General features: G+C 38.2%; 1 protein-coding gene across 1 annotated transcript in view; it reads right to left on the reverse strand.

The window, feature by feature from the left end:
* Window positions 1–22968, reverse strand: part of TASP1 (taspase 1) — an 89586-nt gene extending 66618 nt beyond the window's left edge. Inside the window, exons 1-6 of the mRNA XM_068405196.1 lie at window positions 22905–22968; window positions 19121–19338; window positions 17280–17347; window positions 15644–15712; window positions 7179–7299; window positions 5626–5710 (exon numbers count right to left, since the gene is read on the reverse strand). Of these exons, the coding sequence (XP_068261297.1) occupies window positions 5626–5710; window positions 7179–7299; window positions 15644–15712; window positions 17280–17347; window positions 19121–19265 (488 nt within the window). The 5' untranslated portion in view covers window positions 19266–19338; window positions 22905–22968. The remainder of the gene's footprint in view (window positions 1–5625; window positions 5711–7178; window positions 7300–15643; window positions 15713–17279; window positions 17348–19120; window positions 19339–22904) is intronic.
* Between the last annotated feature and the right edge of the window lie 378 nt (window positions 22969–23346).

Here is a 23346-nt window from a genome sequence, read left to right on the forward strand (position 1 = left end):
GTCAGTACTGAACATTTTACAGTATAGAGACAGTACGCACTACTGTGACTATGAACGATAGCAAAAACGTTGTACATAGACATGTAACTTCTAGGGGAAAAAAGCAAGCTTCAGTTATCTATACTGTTTACCCTTAAATAATTTAATCTGATTTTCTGAAAAGGGGAATGTGGTAGTTGGAAACAACACATTTTCAGAAAGCTGCTGCACAACAGTACCAACAATGGCAACGCAGTAAAGAGCAACTATTTCCAATCATAACTTCATCTCTCCCTTTTGAAATAAGAATAAAACAACTGCCTACTGGACACAAAAAGTAAAGACTGAGGATTTACAGCAATTTCAAAAAGTTTTACAGAAATACCAGGATTATGAATATGAGGCTAAAGAAGTTATTTCAGCTACAAGTGCCCTGGGGCCACATAGTATTACAATTTCTGAGAACATTACTGATATAGCAAATTTGTTGGCATTAATGCTGTTGGAAGTCTTCTTGACAGTGTTATATCTGACACCTGCAGCTTTCAGTACATAGTATTTTGAGGTGGTACTTTATCTTCTCTCTGACTTAACCAATACAAGAGGTGTGTCCAGTCTTTCCTTACAAAAGCCTCCAAAAAAAAGTTTATCTAGATAAGAATTTGAATTGTATAATACATATTTCTTACCATCATTAGGGCAGTTCCAGATAAATATTGTTCATGTTGCAAGATACTGTAGAATAAGTTACTGGGTACTTTGGGAGAACTCAAGTGTCTCCTATTAGGTAAGCTAGTGTTCAAGAAACAACCTGTCACCTTCATTAACTTGAGAGAAATGCAAGCCATAGCCAAACCTAATGGAGTAGTACTCTTCATAGACTAAAAGAAGGTAGTTTTGGTCTTTAAAAGAAAAGTTTTCTATCAACAATACATTCTCAGGAAGTGAATAAGCACTTCCTGTTCAATAAAACAACTTACACAGAGAGGATGGGTAGGTGAAGAAAGTATCAAGCTCAAATATTAGGAGTTTTATATATGATAACTTGAATAGCACAGATCAGTCAGAAACACTGCATTTTACAAGCAATCTCACAATTGCCTTTTTAATACTTAAAAAAACAGAAATAGTCACTAGTATTCATGAGGAGTGCAAGAAAAGCACCCAAGAATGTATCAAAACTTAAGTGATGTGACTTTTACTTTGCTCACACTGGTGTCCTTAATTCCTAGATTCCTCTCCCTCCTACAAGGGGGGCACAGACAAAGTATTTTCCAGTTCTGGTCCCAAAGAATAGTTAGATTAGTTGAAGCAGGCATCTAATTGAGGCCCCATAACAGAGATCATCCAGCTTTTTTAAACTTTTCAGTTCGGATGTCTTGAAAGGACAACATAATCACAGAAAAGTTAAAATAAACAGTTTACCAAAAAAAACCCCAAAATCAGGATCTCAGTGCTTTGTCTGTACTACCTATCCTGTATCTCCTATAAATTCATGGAGAATTAGTTGGTAAGAGACTCCTATGGGACATACAGCATGAACTCAGTTCTGCAGGTAGTCAAATATGTGTAATCTAAGCAAGACTAAACAGTCTTTACACCATCCTGAGCAAGTTCTGTTCAGCACAGAGCCACATGCACAATTGTACCAGCCACAGATGACAGGGTGGCGAGAGGGTGGGAACCAGCAGTCTGGCACTAGGCAACTGCTTTAGTTGACATGAGAATCATCCATGTAGCCATGTGAAAAAGCTGCAGCAGACAAGAATTAACAGGGCAATACTTTAAGCTGACATAAAAACAAAACTATCTCTAAACAGCTACCACCGAGCTTGATTTACTGAAGGAGAGGGAAAATAGAGAATAAAGCCAGTGGGCTATAGAAAGCAGCCAAAACCCCACCAAGTCTCAAAAGCCTTTAGGCTAATTGAAAATACCATTTTCCAAAGGGGGAAAAAAACCAAAAACAAAAACAAAGGTTGAATGAGCTTGTGCTCTGCTACTCTGAAAGTTGGTTCTGCACACACAAGATAAAAGATCTTTCTTGCAAATATATCAAATGAAGAGTACTCTGTAGCTGTTACAGTCTCAGAACACATAGACGATGAAAACATCCTCCCAGCAAGGAGCCTATGCTTGGATGTGCTTTCCAGTTCCAGGCAAACTAGACCATACTAACAGAAAATGCAAGTAAAGGTCTCTAAAAATGGTCTTTGTAGGCAATTTTCTCCAAGAACATGGTTATCCTGGTGCTATTTGCTTTAAACAGGACCATTTAATATAGGCCATAGGGAGATGGGCCACACCAAGCTAAACAGAAGTGGCAGACGAAGGTTAGGTTCATTAAAGATGGGCAAGGCGATCCCAAATGTAACAAAGTCACTTTGTAACATTTATTATAAAATGCAGCAACCACTCTGAAAGCACCTTACTAAGAAGAAATTGTTCTGAAGAAATACAGAACAGAGATAAAAGGTGGTGCAAGTCTAGGCACTCCCTTGACTATGCACTGCCCTACAAGTTACACAACGTACATATCCTGCCTACAGCACTGTAAAACTGGGAAGCAATTACAAATTCCAGTACACCCCAAGGGGGAAAAAATAAAACAAACCCTAAGAAGGGATTCTTTCCTATATGGGTTACTATTAATACTGAAAAAGGGACACAGACATGAACTTAGATAACAGGTAGTACTAAGGAGTTCTAAGAAAGGAGACATTTAGGTGTATCTGCACCATCCTGCAATTCTTAGGTACCTACACTTTAACAGCAAACAGATATGAAAAAGCCTTTTCCATTAGGAAAGTCAAGTTTTCAACATAAGAAATAGAAAACCTTCAAACTTATTACTACAAAACTTCAATCCGTTATTCTGCGACCAAAGACCGCTTCCAAAGATCCATCCCATACATAATTGTGCAATTATAATTGTGCTTTCTTTTGTAAAGTTATACAACAAACACGAATGTCTTATATGATATGTAACATTTACAAGTTCAGTATTTTCTGTTCTTGCATACATAGGCAGAGAAAATCCTGACAACATCAAGCTGAATAAAATATGACAGAAAGACGTAAGGACCTTAGAAGTTTCAACAAATGCACTCATGCATTCAGGGATTCTCTACTTTAAACTTTTTAAATTTTATTTTGGATAGTGGGATTCTGTGTTTTAAACAAGATGAAAAGATACTGATCCAGAATGACACACTCAACAATTTACAGCACATGGGATATATCGGTTAGGACGCTTGATCACTCCTTCCCAATAAGCTTACCGTCTCAGAATAAATTAATTCACACTCATCAGAATTTCTTCTACTGAAAATTAGAAATGTACCACTTTGAACTGGTTTTGAACTGTCACTATAAAAACAGGTGCTGAATAGGGGTAAACAGGCCAAACTAACTGCCTCCATGTGTTCTTTTATAGACAAGAATCTCCATAATGCCACTTTTACTAATCTCACAGTTCCTGAATGTTTCTTGTGTGGTCATGTGCCAAAAATTCTGGCCAAGAAACATTAAGCTAGCTTAGATCATGCTATAGAAACAGTCTCTACCACTAGGCTTCTTTAACAAGACAGGTTCTTAGGCTAAGCAGTATCTGGAAGATTCCCCAATACACTATTTGCCCAAGACAAACAAGATGAAACTTGCATATCTTTACAAATAAAAATCAGTTTCTAAAATCCTGACACTTGGTAGGAATGCCAAAATACAGCTGCTCTCTTGCCATTTGACTACATATATTCCCAGCTTGTGCAGGATTATATTTCAGTCCCAAAACAACCTGTCATGCCAAACCCTGCCAGAAAGGCAAGGCATGAAATTGTCAACAGTCATCACCTATAATGAACACGAGTTCTATCATTCGGAACTTGGGATACCCAGTATGTACAGGAGCATCTACCAAAGCAAGTCTAAAGAACAACTCATTACATCCCACTACTATAAATTGTTCCCAGGGTAACTAATTCGCTCTAAAAAATACGCGTTGAAAATCCAAAATGAGAAAAAGGAAATTAAAATATATATTAGGTAACTCAGGTCCACAATATTTGCACAATAAACTGTATGTGTTGGCTCCAAAGACAGTTCATGTCTCGCCTCAAGAGTTTGAGCTCCCTTGTCTTTAAAAGCATCTGTTAGCCAAGACCTTGCACACTGTTTGAAAGATTTAGTCCTTTGAGGAAGAGAGGAGATAGTTTCTTTTCCATACAGTTATTTTTAAAATAATAGCAGCATAAACTAGGTCATGAAGTTACAGCAAACATGCTAAAATGCCCAAGTGCTCTTCCTTACAATTCAAGAAAATACTGTGATGATACAGACAAAACTAAACCACAAGTGCTTGCTCCTGTAGCTGACTTTAGTACTAGTTCTGGAACACCAGAACACCCCACCTCATTTGACACTCTCTTTAATGTAACTCAGCTAAGCCCCACTTTCTCCTGACATCTGAAGAAATGACCTACTAACAGCAACTGAAATTCAAGTTTCTATTCCTTAGTAAACATCTCCTCTGAAAAAAAAGAAGTTCTCACTAACTACAGTCACTCTTTTCTTTCTTCATTAAAGAAGAGAGTTTTAGATGCAAAACCTGCTTGTTGATGGTTTGGTTTCAGCATGGCTTTTTTTGATCTATGACCTTGCTTTACAGCATGACCCAACACTGAAATAGTGCTTTTCTTCACTGTTTAAACAGGAATATTATACCATCCAGATACAGACTATTTGGATAATTTTACCGAACAACATAGTAAAGAAAGTAGAATTTGTGAATCTAAATATACATATTCTAAACTACGTAAGTGCTGGTTTAATACATCTGCAAATACTGCAGCCCATTAGTTAGCAAATGGTAGCAATTTTCTGCAACGGGTATGATAACTGAGGATAGCAGTCAATTAATGTGAATGGATCATTCAAGTTCTCTACTTGTCAATTTAAACTGCTAATGAAAATAAGATGGTTTTAAGAGCAATCTATTCTGACACATTTCTTGGATTCTTTCCAAAATGATGCAATAATATTTAAAGTTGTTATGCATTTAATAGTTACCTATTCCATTTAAGTATTATACCCATCTCAATAAAGGAGTGCATATTTTCATTGTTGTAAATACTATTAAATTTATCCTTAAAATAACTTCCCATTCTGGCTAAGAGGAAGTTACTAAACACTGCACATTTCCACACTACAGCTACAACATAAAGCCACAAAGACAGGCAGTAAAGTAAGATTCTTCTATACACTTGTTAAAAAATATGTTGCTTTTTTTAAAGGTAGACAGAGGCAAAGGCAGTAGAATTTCATTTTAATCTTGATGTATTTAGGGATTTTTCAAAATGCTACAGTAAAAACTGTAATAATTCAGTATGATCTAACTGGACATAATCATACAGAAATTATCACAAAATGATGTCACCATCTATTCACAATACTTCTTTCTGCCCACAGCTTCATCAAGCACTCAAGATGTTTCAAGATCAGAGAACAAAGCTTATCTTCTTTCTAAAGGCACGCTATTGCTGGTATGTAAAACAGCACCAGCCTTCTCGGGATAAGATATAGCCTTCAAATATTGCATGCAGTAGAGACAAAAGACCAAAGTAAAGTCAAGCAGAACAAAGCAATTACCAAGGTGGAATTCTGCCAGCAGAGAGTTTTCCTTTCTGCCCTTCACACAACAATCTATTTGCAACTGAAACTGGATTCTTGATTCCTGAAAAGAAAAATTAGCAAAGAATGGGAACAAAACATTAAAATATTTTTCCATGTAGCATTGTAGTGTTCATTTTGGCAATGGAAGTCAGCTTCCTTTAATTTCCAAGGCTTTGCCAATTCATTAAGAGACAACTTGTGGCATTATGTTTCGATTTAGTAACAACTTTATCAGTTTTTCCTTCACATGTCCTATTAGTGGCGACAAGGCCTTCTAATCAACACATACACCCCCTTTGATTGTTTTTTTTAAAAACAACAAAAAGAATCAAATTGAAATATTAGGAGTGATCTCCTACCACAGAAATCTCAAATTAAATCTGTGGTATTCTACAGCCTAAAGATGTTTTATGAGCATTAATTTTGCAAGACGGAAAGAGCTTACATTTGGATCTATCCGGCCAGAACAGGGATTATAGGATTCAGACTTAGCTTCCTCTCACTCCCTCATTTCCTCCTTCCCCATGGTTGGAAGGATACATTTTCTAACAAACAGGGCTTGAAACGCTTCATTTTACTATTTATTTTAGATTTATATCTACATGAGGAAGTTATTACCACGGTTTAGAACTATTCTAGGATAAAGAACAAAGCTTGACATGTTGTCAGAAAAGCTATTCAATAGTAACAGTTAAAGCTGTTCAATGTACTTATGACAGAACCTCAACAATCCCTGTTTGGGACTGTAAACCTATATTTGTTTTGTACTGAAAGCTAAAACTAGACTAAAAAAAAGAAAAAAGAGAAGTACATTAGTTCTCAGGTTAAATAAGTTCCACATGCAAATGTATCTAACCTTATAACAGTAAACAAATCCAAATGTAACTGATCATGTGAGAGAAACTCTAATGAAAAAATCTACAGCATACAGAAGTTCTATGTCCCAAGCAAACAGCTTGACAGATGAGCAGCTGCACCCCTTCTCAAGAATACGTGAGAGGCTTCAGTTTGGAGGCTAGCATCCTGCATAGCCTTCCGACACTATAAAGGAAACTTTGGTCCCTTAGGATCCTAATTTGACCTACTTAACTAAGAGACCAGAATATCAATTTGTCTTATGATTTAATTACATACAGTAAGTTCTTCGAGGAGACAGAAAACAAATATAAAGCCTGATTTAAATGCTTGTAATCATCTTCTTTTTTTAATAATCGCATTTTATTGCAAAGTTATCGTTCTACAAATTCACCCAAGCAACCTCAGTCCCATTGTGAATACTGTATAGTATCATACAACTGCTCTGCGTCAAAGGATTATGAGTGAACTAATAAGACAATATGCTGGACAAAGCAAATTAATACAAAATTATTTCAGGGAACAGGAATGCCTCCCCTCTTTTTAAAGGGGGCAGAATTTATTTAAACAGGGCAGTATTCACAATGTCGTCCCCCACAAAAGTAACAAAAAAGAACAAAACTGATCTTTGCACTTAAATCAGTAGTTAGCTTTATAATACATAGTTAACATACCACTCAGTGCTCCAACTGCTCCAAAATTTAATGACTTTCCATCCATTATACTGGCATCACATTCTATCTTACCCAGAAGGTTTAGGTTAGATCCCAATCCTGCGTTTGTAAAAGGAGAATCCTAAAACCAAGAACAAAACACTGTAAGGCCACGTCCAAAACAGACTAGATCAAAAGCTTTGTGTAACTGATCTAATGACACTCATCTTGATGCAGTGCACTTTCTTTTTCTAGTAGTTTAATCTTCCACAACAAAACCAACAGCAATCTGAACATGGCATCTCACATTACTATAATGGATACCTTACACCCTCTATAGGGTGTGATATAGCTCAAGTGTAAGTGCACTAATATAAAACCCAATCACCCAAGAATTTAAGGTGATCATTTCTATGCAAGCAAAAGCCTTACAACACGAGTGAAAATCTCTCCCTCCCTCCCCCAAAATACATACTTCATTTGGTCCCCAACCCATCAACTAACATTTAAGTAACATCTAATAATCACTACACAGACCACAGTCTACCTTTGAAACTTTTGCTGCTGTGTCATACTTAAGAAAGAACTGTACCTCTCCTTAATATTCTAAGCCTGTGATTGCAGCTCTGCATGCAGAAATAAAGAATCGGCACCAGTAACAACTCACTTTGTAAAATTTCTATTTGATCATTAGCATAAGGACAGTCATTACTGTGGTCTGAAGACTTCTTGAATAAAAACCAAGATGTATTTCATAGAAAGTATGGGACAACATTTAATAAACTAACTAAAAACCTAACTCCTCTTTTACTAGCACCTTCTGTAGCTTTCTGCAAACTCAAGGTTCTCAAACAAGAAATTTTGCATGTTACAATTAAAAACACCCAATTTTGCCCCCCCCCCCATTTCATGAGAGCATCCCCATGAGTTTAAAAACACAAAATTTCAAAGTAGCACAGTTCAGGAGTCTCACTGTGAGCTCAATATAATCCCCTTTTTCTAGATGCAAGCACAAAATGAGTACAGGACAAAGAAAAAGAACAGCCAAACAGTAAAATTTCAGAGAGATGCTGCATGCTTTCAGAGTTTCATATCTGTTTTTATTACAACAGCATAACAACTTGACGTGACAAAGAAAAATGGTTGTCTAAACCACATGTGAACACAGCAATGAAATTAGATGGTCATACTTTTACAGTACATGTAATAAAAGCTGAATCAAGAAACAAATCTACTGGAAACAGCTCAAAGTTCTGTCTTAAATGTTAAGTGAACTGGTTCTTTTTTGTACATACTAATTTGTAATGAATACAAGGAAACAAAAGAAAGTGACAGCACACAGAAGTAAAAATAAATTTGACGTTAGTAAGTCAGTTAGTTTTTGTTAACTTTCAAATAAGCAAGTAGTGAGTACATTCAAAACCTGTTTTGCAGGATGTTGATTCAATTTACAGAGATATTTAAAGCATTCTTAGTGTCTGAGTCACCAAAACGCTATCTTCCTGAAGAATCATGAATGCATAATACATGATTAATACATAATCATGAAACAGACTGTAATCTCCCCGTGTTCTTTTTACACTACTCATCTTTATCTTCTGCTTTTTCCTTCTGCATCCAAGAAATAGCACAAGATTTTATCCCATTTTATCCTATCCTATTTTATCCCACACCACAACTGATCCTCAAATTCACTGTGTATATTCATTGCGTTGTTCAATTTGACAGCTATGCCTCACAGTAAATAAGTAAATTAGACAAGATTTTAGGATAATGAAACATCCGCAGTTTAGCGCAGAGGGAACAACTTTCCCCAGAGGGTGGAAGTCAGGGGGAATATGATTAAAAACAAGGCTACCAAGGTAATGGCCTTAAAAAGGCGGAATACTGCAGAGCAGCCGCTGGCTTAACCAACTTCATTGCTCCCCAGGCTCTACAAGTATGAAGAAAAATAAGTCAGTGAAGTTTAGAACAAAAGGAGAAGTGATGGAAGGAATCTGAACACGAACGGTGAAAGGTATTTGGAGGACAAAGTAAAAACAGGAATGCATTAGGATGAACAACGCTTACTCCTAGTGCTGTCCAAGTTCCTTGCCCATGGGTAATCAGAGTGCACAGACCTGCAAGCCTGGAGATGAATTTCTAATGTTCTGTTCCAAAACCATTCGCTCAGTGCATTATACTCAAAAGCATTAGCAAAGAGGAAGAATTTTGTGCTCTACAGATTTGTCACAGCCACAAAGCAAAGACAGCTGTTATCTTAAGAGCAGATGTCATGGCCAAATAAAGGGATTAAGAAGGACCCAGCAGAACAGAAGTCCTACTAACACTGTCCAGAATCCTTCTGCAGTCAAGACACAAAGCTCTCTACCATCTGATAAACACCATAACCAAAAGAGGGTGATAAAAAAAATACAGGACACAGAGTGGCACTGGTTCACTTTATTTCTAAAAACCTAGATGTGCTTGATGTTTTGGCATAGCACCTTCACAGCATCAAGGATGCACCAAGAGACAACTTACTCAGAGAATCGCAAGACAAAGGGAATGCCACTTGTTTCTCCCTACAGAATATTTATCAGAATACTACAGAATATTGGATAAAGAACTCCACATCAATAAAATTGTAGATGCCTCTTTGGCAGCATAACTCTCTCATTTTAGGACTCAGAATGAATCTTAACAGTACAATCAGTCACAACATGAGTTGACATCTCCAGTAAAAAGAAATAAAGACCAAATTCCAAGCACCTGCTCAAAATTTCTGTGGAGCTTTACAATCGGACTGCACTCAATTAAGAAGATGGTCTCAGAATTGCCAAGAGGAAGATAGTCTACTCTAACTTGACAGATCTGAAAGGTGATCTGATAACAGCTTTAGACAGTGCAAGAACTGGGTGTGAACATACGGAATTTCTGATACCTACCTGAGTGTCTCTGAGATGAGATATAAAGCCTTTGATATGAAGCAGGGAAAAACTTTTATGAAAAATTGAAACAGAAATTCACATCTACTTCATGAATAGGCAAGGACATGAAATACACCACATAAATACATCTCTTTTTGAAAACATGAATCTCTGCAAAGTCTGACCAAAAGATTTCATGATTCTGATATACAAATGGAGGAATACAAGTTATGAAAGTTAATGTGTATTTTGAAATGAAAATTCAAAATCTTCCAGGAATGCAGAAACATTACTAAAACAGAAGCATGCATGCTTTCAAAGGGGGAAGAAAATAAACTGAGCTAACTGAAGCAGTCTCTTCATACACTCGGATAGAAAAATGAAGTACTGCAAGAACTATATGACTACCAGAGGATGGGGAAGAACCCAGTCAAAGCATGTATCCAAGAAGCAGGAGGAAGGGAAAGGAGGAAAAGGTTTATAATACAGAAGGTATCTTCAGGAATACACTTTTATTTAAAAACACAAGCAGAGATCTGCCTTTATATTTCTAAGGAGACTGAAAAAAAACAAGAAAGCAAACCAAGCATGAGCTTTGCATGTTAACAGCAAGCCCTACTACCATAGAAAAGTAAAAAAAAGAAGAGGGAAAAGACAAACAAATGGCTATTCAAAGCGTTTTAACAAAACATAAGCTTTCAATTACATGAAAAATACTAGACTACCTGGCAATTACTCCGCCACTGAAATATCTCTAACTTACAACATAAACCTGTAGCAAAGCAGATAATATAAAGCTTTAAGACATGAAACAAGAGTTTCATTTTCCCAGGTTAGCCCATCTTGTAAAATCTCTTCAGCTACCGAGGGTATCATTTTTATTTTTAGAATCCTTTTTACTTCAGGATGTATTTATAAATGTTCTGGCAGCAAACACAGGCATGCTGAAGGTTCTAGCTGTGGTCAAAGTTGGAATGCTTGAAGAAGTTACTCAACACTATAACATTAATAGTCCTGAATTACATCTAGTAACAGTTAAAATGCTCTATTTTCAACATGTGTTAAAGAACAGTCCATTCATCTTCAATACAGTTTTGGCCATGGTTTATTTGCAACTTTTAAAAGGGATTCAAAGTCTACAGGCATTTCTTTTACACATTGTGATTTTAAAATTTATTTTTCTGTAGGAATTTAGTGACAAGAAGTAACAGTCTACAAGGATGAGTCATGTCCCTTTCAATTACACCAGCTAAAATGTTTTCAAAGAACAGTTTTGTCACAGATTACTGTTAGCTACTCTGCTACAAAACTTCATAGATGTTTAATTTTTTTAACTAGAATTAACAGCTTTCAGTTCATTACCCATTAAAAATTCATCTATGGTGACTGCCTTAATACAATAAGGCAACTGTCATTGTGCTTTCATCTCTGAAGAGAAGTCCTTGGGACTAAGATTGTATATTCGAAAATCTTAATTACAATAAAAGTAATAAACAAAAACAAAGACAAAACTATTCAACAAGAAAGAAGTTCTTTCACTGCAAAATTTTGCTGACAGCCACGCAAACCCACTGCTTGAGTACACCAACAGGTTCAAAATATCCTTTGCATTGACCCACAGCAATAAAAAAAATTGCAAAATAAATTGAGCAATTTCAGTAGCAAGATTGAAACCCAAAATGTGACAACTGCTTCCCCATCAACCATATTAATTTCCAATTTAAATGATGTTCATAAAGAACATTCTACTGAAGTCAGACTGAAGAAATAAGTGATCTACACACAGTATTAATAATTTCTAAGTCTGAAATCTTCACCATTCTTTACAACAAACTTATGTTCTTGTCTCAGTACCTGAACAGTAGACTTTCTGAAGTGCTCTGCAGTCAAATAAAAGCTTGAAATTGCACACTGTTCTCACAACCATAAATACAATCAGCATATAGTTTTGCTGAAAACTGCAAGTTTTAAGGGGGAGGAGGGGTATGTGGAGGATGACCTCTTCCTCCCCCAAAAAAAGCTGTCCAAATCCCTTTGTGTTCCAAGAGAAACTCAGACTTCATACGGTGGCTCATAGCAAGAGTGCAAAAAGAAATGCTACTGCAATAACGTCTTTGTAGAAGCATACAGTGTAAATGATGAGTTTTATGAAGCACCTTGTCCAGACCCATTTTATTACCAAAAGCTGAGGTAACATGTTCATTTCTTTCTCTGCAATGACAGAGTTCACAAACTCAAAAACGTAACTGCCTTTAATCAGGTTATCAAATACAGCTGATGCTTACGAAGACCAGCACAATTATTTAACAGTATTCTGGGTCAGCTGCTCTTGTTACTTTGTAAAACAAATCTACCTTTTCTCTAGTTCTCTGTTAGCATTGTTATCTTAATCACAAACCACTATTTCACTTGAGATTCATACAGTCCAACAAAGAAAGGCTGTTTTTTCTCCATTTAGAGCCTGCAAAAATAAAACAAAAAACAGACAGCATACCACAAGCAAACTGTCAGCTTGCTCATAAAAGATCAAGAGCAAGCCTTGTGCCTCAACAAGTCTTTGAAGTGATGCCTCTTGGATTAGCTGAAATTCCGTGTAATAGGAGTTGTGTAATTGAGCAGAACTGAGGAAAAAAATCATCTTTTGTGACACTTCCACAAAAAAATATTTGTGCCTTGAAAAGACTACAGATTTTGGGAATACAGCATTAAAAATCCCATAGAACTGTAACAGTGATTAAATATTTCAGATAAACTCACAGCAATGCGTTCTACAGCAACCAAAATATCAAGAAGTTACAAACAGTACTCCACAACGGAATCTGTTATCACATGTTATACAAACTTTTGTTGTTCTGTATCTTAATCTGTATTACAGTGACACACGTAAACAAACACTGTTTTCATACAGATTTTTGCTATGTATTTGCCAACTCAAAATGCTAAAGTTCTTTACGAAAAGTCACTATTTTTTCCTGCATAAACAAAGCGGTACTGATAGCTTATTACAGAGGCAGTCAACATACAAACCTACATTTTTACCCGTAACATCTTGTAATTCATGAGAAAAACTATTCTGTTTGCTTTGTTGACTTGCCACATGCAGTTTCTGTTTTCCACAGAGCAATACGAAAACCACCAGAATTAAAAGAGAAGATGCAGCTCCAGAAATGACAGAGATGTTTGGAGGTGGGGTTCAGAATGAGAGATGAGTAGATACAAACCTTTCAACATTTTGAAAGCTGACAGTCTAACACTTTGTAATTTCTCATAGCAGATCAAAAAAACTGCCACTGCAAACCACACCATTTTCGGTTTTGAGTATACCTTTGATTGTTCCTCAGTGTAACTGCATAGCTACGTACTTTAATTTAAAAGAAGCCCAAATCCTAAACCAAATATTCTTTATCCAGTAACAGAGAGAACAACCCACAATTAAGAGGTTATATAAATCACTTAATAAACGAAAGCCAATAATTACACTAATCACAGCAGTACAACCTGAACAAAATAATATTTAATCTTACAAACAGGAAAAGAAAAAAAATAGTCTTTTCGCAACAGTACACACGAAAATACTACCTAAGACAATTATAAAACTAGAAAGTGGAATGATGGCAGGCATCACCCCACCATAGTAGCAAGACAGATGAGGAGAAAAGATTGCTGATTGGAGTAATTTCATAAAAAGGTTTTAATTTCATCTTAAAGTCATAACTTCTTACATGGATGTCACTTCAGAGTATTTAAATCTACTAAAGTGAAAGAAGAAAAGCCTCTTGGGGATAACAAAAACAGATAAAATATTTACCTCAGGCACAGCTGCAAAGAGACATATAACTGTTAAGTTAAGCTTCTTAAAATATGTTTTCTCCTGTGTAGCTCAGGAACACAATACAAATCACAACAGAAAGTAGATTTTTTTTTTTTTTTTCCACTGAGGAGGGAACTGACACACAAAACAACCAGTGTTACTGTGCTGTCAGTAACAGCAGCCTCAGTTAGTTTATGGAAGTGCATTATAAATAATTCCATTAGAGAGAGACCTTTTGTTTTCACCCAGCTATATTTTAATGTGTAAGGTAACACATGAAAGCATATTTGAACAGTTCAGTGGAGACCAAAAGTACTGTTTAAAGCCAAGAAGCTTGTCAAGTTAAAAGTACGACTGAAGTCTTGGCTCCTAGTCAGCATGTCGAACACATATTAAAGTACGTACTACCTGCCTTACACTAACCCTATCAACTATGTTAATTAACACTTCCCCAACATACGTGTAAGCAAATCCACTGCTAATCCTCTCAGAATACTACCATAAATTCCAAACCCAGGAAATTATGTTTACAGCACAAGACTCACCTTGCCTTCCTTCTTTACTAATAAAGTTGGAGAGGAATAAGCAATTACAGAAGAGGAGGAATACCTGTTTCAATCATTACTGCCATGAGGTATTAGTGGACCTAGGACAATAACCAAACTGCCTCATTTATATCCCAGAAATTCTTTTAGCTTCACTCTCTTCTACATTATTTCATAGGGACCCTTCACTAAAGTCAGATGCTATAAAAATCTCACCACTCCAAAAAGACACTTTTCCAAAAAACTCAGAAACAGCTTATCAAGACTTTCTGTCTTAATTAACAAGTACCATTTTGAAATAAAAGCATTACTTGTCCTATTCTTCTACACATATTTTGTCATAAAAATCAGAAAAAAGCATTATCTTACTCTGGAGTCATGTTTCTCTGAGCAGCCTGCTTCTAGTCTCCTATCCCACCAGAGATCACACAGACAGAAAATAAAAAATGTAAGAAAAAAGCCTTTGGGAACTGCACTAATTTAAGTGCATAGCAAAAGTATGTTGTGGGACAAATAAGAACTTAGAATTCCTACTTCATTTTCACAGAGTCCTTTAACTGGATGGAGAGACAAGCAGTGTTAAATTTATGCAATCACTTTTGTAGAATTATCCCGAAGAACTGAAAAAGGTATGAATAACACAGCCCAAGGAAGCATACTCAGAGACACTTACCTCAATATAATTACTACATGAGAGTGTTAATAGAACTACTAAAGACTAACTACATCGAAATTCTTTGGATCATAATTTCAAGAAATGAAACATAACTCAGCGTGAGATATTAATGCATACAAAAGGAATGAGGACTTATCCTACAATTTCTCGTTAACGTGTAACCAGTAGCATGATTTTTTTCCCTATCCATGAAGCAGAGCCAGTACAGTCTGCCTGTAGCTCAGTAAGTCAGAAATAAAGTTCCCTACAAAGTCTTCAGTAAGTCTTTAATGATTATATTTATTCTTTAAGGTTAACAACTATTGATAAGGCATACCTAAGATGACAACCAAATTGCACCAACTAGACAACTTCCATTGACTTTGCATTTTTAGACAGTCTTTAAATAAGTCTACTCCAAAATATAGTGGAAAAGCAAAAGATAAAATTAGTATAGCACAAAAATGGACATCTCAGTAGATTTCCCATTTGAATTAATACCTTCCTACAGAGAAATCTGGCAATGCACCCAAGAGACATATTTACTACTAGTCAGAAATTCATACCTCTAATTCTATAAGTGCCGCAGTCACTGCATCTGTTGCAAGAGCACCAGCCTGCAGCTTTTCAATTGCCTGTAAAACAGAATTTTTAGTTGATGATTAGGACATTCTAATATTCTATGACTAAATCCTACATTTTCCTAGTTCTGTACAAAACAAAACCTTCACCAAATTAGTTTAAAACGTGAGAGGACATAAAAACAAGAGGCACTGGAAATAGTCAGTATGTACCACGTGAGGGCAGATGTGAAGGCATGATTTTACTCCTCTGACATTGCGACACTGCCTTTAGTAGCAGATTCCTGCATGGTCAAATTTATAGCAAAATAAATTCTTATGCCTGGTGTCCTCAAACATTTAATGTTTCAGTCAAAAGGTTTCTAATTTTCCTTCCAGGTTCGACAAAAATCCCTAGTACCATATATGGAAACTGAACAGAATCTACAAGTAAGCTCATCTAAAAGCCAACACACAAAAACAAATCAAATAAGACAATGTTATCTTCAAATTATACACGCACATAAAAATGAACTTCTAGAGCCTAACATTATTTCTTAGATCCATAGTGGACAAGATCATACAGTCAAGATCTCTCAGGGAACCCCAGAAAACAACTATGGCTGCATCTTCAGTTGCAAGACAAGCCTGCGACTGTTTGTTCTTCATACAAATTATGTTGGCTACCTAGCTTAAGGAACCAAACAGAACCTCAAATTAGACTTAATTTCAACAGCAAACAAACTTTTTTCACACATAACTAGCTGGGAAATGAATATCATCAGGGCTAATGCGCAACTTTAATGAAGCTAGTGTTAAGTTTGGATGATTTTCGAGGCTTCTTATTACAAGATTAGATCGGTATTAGGATTGAGCAACAGAACTGTACGATCAAGTGATAATTATCAGGGGCCAATGCTGAGACTCTTCTAAAAAGCCTGCCAAGCTCCCCAGTTCCTTCTCCCTGGAGAAAGCAAAAGGCATTAGAAATTTTGGAGACAGGTCTTCCAGCTTCTCATTCAACACTTAGTAGACAAGACTTGACAGTTCCAAAGCCAAATTCTTCGATAAAAAAACCTTAATTTCAATGGAAATGAAAGGCTTAACATTTCTCCCTTTCCAGCTTTGCAAAGTGGCGTCTGATTTTTTGTTTTGTTTTTCCTGTTTCTACCTTCCCTCCTATTAAGCAGTTAAGAGCTATCAAGAAGAAAAGAATTTCAGAAATCCCTGTATTCACAGAGCAATCTGGATGCTAGAGTTTCAATAAATTCCAAAAAGAGTGGACATTGATGAAAGAAAAATCAAGACACCATATTTAGCTCCAGAAATCCCAGAGCCTCAGGAACAGTGCAGGAAGCTGGAGGAATACTCCATGTAGGTACCACTGTGACCTCCTCCTGTTCCCCCACCGTTCCTTTGGTGTCTGCTATTTGCCACCACTGCTGAGAATGTTGCTGCACCTCATGGCCATGCACTCCATTGACTCTGTATCATGTTAACTGTTGCTGTTCCATTTTTCCTCTAGAAATGCGTACAGCCTGAGTAGCTAAACCCAGATATGCCCATTCATAGTGAAGGGACAGTGCTGCCAAATATATTTCTTGTATACCCACTGGAAGACTGTGGAGCTGGTAAGACATACCTTCTGACAGGCTCTTTTGCACACATGCTTGTATTCTTTAGCTTTGGATTCAGAATGATAACCTGCACCTACAATTAAGGCAAAAGGAAAATAGATTATACTACCTGACAAACTACAGCCTATAGTTTGCATAAAGAATTAAGATACAGGCAGATACAGCCTCCCTTATTCTGGATTACATTGGCATTTCGTTTTTGCATCGATGACTGACAATTTTATGCATTCCAACATTGATTCAAATACACTCAGTAAAATATAGGACACACAGCATATATGCAGAAGCATACAGGTATAAACCTCAGCATCATACAATCTCTTCCTATAAATACTGTCCAAGACATTCCAGTCTGGCTCATTCTTGGAGGATTTCCAGCACAGTTGTTTTTATTTATTGTCCATCATTGGGCAAAAGCCCTGGTTTTAAGTCAAACTCCAATTCTCCCTTTACCACTTATTTGCAAGTTTGCAGTTACCACTCTGTTCACCTTCTCATGTTTATGCTACATCTTTAGAGCTCATTATTCCTGCTTTAGAACCAGAAGAGGTCCTTGAAATAAAGATCATACACATTTTTTCCTCTTTTTCTCATTTTCAGTCTTTATGTCTATCCCATTGCATCTAAACTTTTTGCCTTGTTTTGTAGCCACTGCCCCCTACTTCCATACCTGAAAAATTTATCAATGCCCACTACTCGACTAAATACAGCATCAGAAAAATAACAGACAAGACTAGCACGCTGATATTTAAAATCCAGTTCTTCAGTTTTCCCATTTTTTGAACTTGAAAAATATGCTTGTATTTATCTCAACTTCCCATTCCTCACCTTTAGAAATGTAAGCTTTGGGAAACTCTAATAAAATAAGTTTTAACACTAGAAGTGAAAGAAAAACAAATTTAAACCGAGTAAAGTAACCCAGTAAAGGACAATATATTGAACAATTCTATTTGCTCTTAAAATAGAATACCAGGGTCATCAAATATCAGCCCAGAATAAGTTCTTTGAGGTTTTGGGGTTTTTTTACCTTAAGGATTTTATAACCTAAGCAGCATGTTGGTTTTTCGAATATTTTAGTTGTCACCAGGCTACTTTGCTCAATTTCACCTCATGTCATCACACATATGCTAAAAACAAATATACAACCAGACATAAGCATCACTAATATTTTCAAGATTAATAGTATTTAAGAACAAACCTATTATAAAAGAATTTATGCGCAAGACACACATAACATCATTTTTGTATCACATCTGAGTAGATGACCTCTCCATTACACATGGAAAGAATAACTAGTAATACACTTAAATGTGAACAAGATCAAAAAAATTAGACTTGGAGGAAAACTTTCAAAAGAGTGGTTTTTGAAAAAAACTACTACTTCAAAAGTGAAGTTCTGCAACAAATGGCCTAAGGAGGCTTCAAAAAGTCTTAACTAGACTGTACTTATGGGTAAGTTTGACAAGAAACTGTCAGTAATGAAACAGCTATGTTTGATTCTTCTGTAGGGTAAATAAATAGACTGAAAGATCTCTGACATTTTGTAGGTTTCCCAAGCTCAGCAGATAACTGCAGAATGTGACATTTTATAACCATTTACATTTAGTGATTTTGTTTGGGGTTTTCTTTAGCAAAGGGGAAAAAAAATACCATTCAGAACACCCAAAAACACTACATTTTTACTAACAGTTTCCAAAATTCTCCAGTCAATGCAACTTCCAATCAAACTCCCCACTCCCAGATTTAAATCCAAAGTTAATGTCACCTCATTAATACACTAGTAGTCCAAAGCCAATATGAAATTTTAGTTGATTTCCATTCCAGCTGTTATGCTTCTGCATCTTACCTGCATGGACAAGCACAAATCCCACTCGTTTCCCTCTTTGGGTTTGCTTTGTTTCGGGCTCTTTGACCACCACTTTGACAGCTGTAACCTGAGACGATTTGGAAGGTAACACCTCTACCGAACTTATCCCCTTCTCCATGATCATACATTAAGATCACCATCTTCTACCGGAGAAGAGCATCCTTCCATTCAAAAATAAACTCTGGCGAGGAATCATCCTAAAAACAAATCACATGTATATGTTAGATACTGATTTAAAGAGATGAATTTCATACAAATAACTTCAGAAAGAACTTCTGGAAGAAAGGTTTGAAACAAGGAGAGTATGCCTCTTGAAAGAAGGGCTTCTAAGTTCTGCCTCTTTCCTAGCTAACAGTATTAACAGACTTAAAAGAATCAAAGTCCATGTTGCAAGTTGAAAGCAGCCTCTTCGTTACAACTTAACTTGAACCTAATAATCTTTCCAGACATCATAGGGAATTGTTGATCTAAGGATTGCCCACAACTGACAGAAAGCTGCTTTCCATGGTCTCCTTTTATTCAACATTACTACTTCTTTCTCCACTCATCATGCCTTACTAGTTTTTAATGTGATGATGCCCCACTGCCACAATCTTTACTTCTTGTAAGTGTCATTCCCTGTTTGTGTAGAAAGCCCTAAGCAGCACAGTAGCAATGCTGGCAAAAGCTGAAAGACAGTATATACAGTTGCACAGCAGAATCTCCTGTCCTTAGATCACATGCTGGCATCTGCCTGTGTGCTTTTGTGTCTCCATTTCATGTAGGGGATGTAGAATCTGTGCATAAACACAAATTCAATAGTCACGTAAGAAGTTATGAACATGCGCTCCAGAGAACTGTAGCATATAAGTAACACTTAAAAATGCCACACCTTTTCCTTTCTTTTGCAGGAAATAGCCATTTAACATCCTATAATGAACTCCTACTCTTCCATACTTTTTCATCCCTTACCCTTATTATTCACCATTAATTTGTAAGAGGGAAAAAAAAATTATACTTTTTTTTATGGCAAAGTATTTCTAAAAAAATGCCAAATAAGCCTAAAACGGTGAAAGAGTTTGCCCAAATAAGTGTAAGGATAGCTACCATGATTATTAGTGAACCACAACATGCTTAAGTCAATTTCAAATAATTTAGTAACCCCAATCTTTTTTATCTTAACCCTGAAGATGTTTACAGAATTTAATGTTTACAGAAAGTCCATAGAAAAACTGTCAGTATTTTCTAGCATACAAAACAAAAAAGCTCTCAAGTTAAGGTACAGAACGATGTATTTTTCAGGAGTCAGAAAACAAACTCACTGTATTTACTGCTCCTCTTATCCACAGCCTAACACACATTAATCCCTACACAATACTGTTTCTCTAGTTCAGCAACTAAACTTTAAAACAGACACATTCTACATGTGAATTAATTCAGGAAGTGAACAAGCATATAGTGTTAATGCATGAATGGAGAGCACCTCTGTAACGTTTTAGGATATTCCAACATGATATATATCACTCCTGCTCCTTGAAAGGGACCACTTGTAACCTAAGACTACTAGTAAGTGAATAGAAGTGAAAAAAATGAGATGTTCAGTACGTAGGATTTAAACTGCAGATTTCACAAATGCTATATGGCTCACTCCAGTAATTAAATACCACTCCATTTAAACAACCAAAACAATGCAAACGATGTTTAGCACGATTCAGTGCTGACACAGAACAAACTTGCTGGTTTACCACAACCATCCCTTCAATAATGAAAATTAGCACAGCTTTCTAGGAAGTTATTTATTTCTGCTCATTTTTTCTTAGATGCTAAACGTATAGAGGTAACTTCATATATTTATAAATTTATATTTTAAAATTAAATATGAACATATTGTTATAATTATAAATCTGTATGTACAAAATGAAAGACCATACAATACATAGACTCTACAGAAATAAAAAGCATTTATGGACTACATCCAATTGTAATGGTCTCCTGTATAAACTTCAGAGCTAAAATTGAAGTCCTAATCACTGCATTTACTTCCTTTTTGCTAATAATAATGAAGAAAACTCCAGCAGCCGTTGGTACAGGCAGTAACCTGAAACATAGTCTGTTTCCAACAAACTCTGCTTTCCTACACCACAGAGAATGTCATTACAGCAACAGGGGCATGACGAAAACTTAAGCAAAACGACAGAGGAGCAAGTAAGGAACCTATATTCTTGCAGAAATGAAGGAAATAGTGTGGTGGTAGGGAAAGTAATAATGATAGTTGTTAAATCATTTTTGAAAACAAAGGTACAGATGCCACTTAAAGACTAATAGCATAACTTCAGAATGAAAATCCTAATTAGGCCTTTACGTACACTTGGGTCTGAGAATGTGTTCATTTTTACCAGACAACATATAGTCAGCCTATCTCAATAATTTTCTTCACTTCATAACACTTCCTCCACATTAACTCAATTTTGTCAAACCCTTTCCATCTCAAACCGTTATTAAAGTCCTTTCAAATTTCATTCACAAACCTGCTGCTTCCACTTTGGGAGCTCCTGTTGGACCCAACCTTTCCCCTTCTAGCTGCTTCTAGGATTTATCTGTTCTCTTGCCTGGCTGTCATACATTCATCACTTCTGATCTCATCCCCTCTTGTTACACAGTTCACTGTTCTACATCTGTACAGCGACAGAAACGGTGGAGGAATATACTCTCATTCAACTCCTGAAAAACATGAATCACAATGATTTCACCAAAGCAGACCACAGCACTTACTGAACTGAAAAATAACGCTGAATCCTACGCAGGCACTCAGAAAAATGTAAATAATTCGAGTGTCACACCCAACGTAGAAAGAGCTGCTCGGTCTTTCCGTGCACTTGCCATAGACATCACAGCGATTCTATCAGCCGAGAGGTGACCCTCGCCCTTGCCCCCAGGTTCAAAGCTCTGCCTAACGCTCGCTGCACCAAAACCAGTGTTTGCTATAGAGCAAAGGCGGCAGAGGGATGAAGGAAGGAAGAGATGCACACGCCGGTGTCTCTGTCTCATACTGGCAATATGGAAAATTTCGGTTTTAAGAGCTTTTGGGTTTTATAGTATGAAACCTGGGGCGGGGGGGAGACGAAGAGCATCAGGGCGAGAGGAAAGTGCTTAACCCCACAGGGTGCAGCCCAGGCCCCGCAAGGGAACGCTGCAACAACCGGGATGGAAGAGCAGCAACCGAGGAGCTGACGAGGAAACGAGCAACGGGCAGCGGCGAAACAAAAGTAAAAGAGAAACTTTTATTTGAAAAAAAAATCCTCCGCGAGACCTCCCGCGGCCGCTGCCGCCCCACGGAAGACCCCGGGCAGGGCCGGCCGGGCGGCCCCGCGCTGCCACGGCGGCAGAAAGCCCCGCACAAGCGGGAAGAGGCCGCGGCGGGCGCACGGCGGGAGGGGGGCGCAGCCCGGCGCCCCCGCGGCCCCGTTACCCCCTCAGGGAGGCACCGGCCAACGGCCGCCGCCGCCGGGCCCCGGCAGCGCCATAGCAACGCCCGGGGCACCACCTCCCCCTGGGGGGGCGCGGCCGCAGCGGCGGGGGTGACGTCACCCAGGGGAGCCCCCGCCGGCGGCGCGCGGACCGCTCGAGCCCGCGCGGCCGTTCCGCCCTCACCGCCGCCCGCGGAAGCCCCGGGGGGAGCACAGGCGAGCACGGGCGCGGGAAGGCGGGAGAGGAGAGGCCGGGGAGAGGCGGGGACCGGCGGGGCTGAGGCGGGGCAGGGCGGAACCAGGCACGAAGCACTCACCCTCCGCCGCTGTCAGCCTCGCGCACACCCGGAACCGTCCCCCCTCCCGTTGCCTCGGTGAAGATGAGGCGTCCCGCCCACCGCCTCCCTCCCATTGGGCGAGGCGAGCCAGGCGACCGGAAACAACGCAGGGGCCGATTGGCGGCTCGGAAAGCGAATGCGGCGCCAGCTGCTGCGGGAGCGCCAATCGCGGCGAAGGGCGGGAGCTCAGCGCGGTAGGGCGCCCCCACTACCCCCCTCAGGCTGGGAGGACCGAGGGGGGGCGGTTTCGGTGTCCGCGGCCCGGGGTGCTCAGGGGGCGCCTGCGAGAGAGCGGGCGGCGGCCGTCGGCTCCCCGCGGGGTGGGGAAATGGCGGCCGCGGCCTCCCCGAGGGGAAGGTGCCGGTGAAGGCGAGGGGAGTCGGGTGCGGGGCTGTGGGGAGCGAGGGTGGGAGGCGGACGG

The sequence above is a fragment of the Nyctibius grandis genome, chromosome 1 (assembly GCF_013368605.1).
Source record: "Nyctibius grandis isolate bNycGra1 chromosome 1, bNycGra1.pri, whole genome shotgun sequence".
Taxonomy (NCBI): domain Eukaryota; kingdom Metazoa; phylum Chordata; class Aves; order Nyctibiiformes; family Nyctibiidae; genus Nyctibius; species Nyctibius grandis.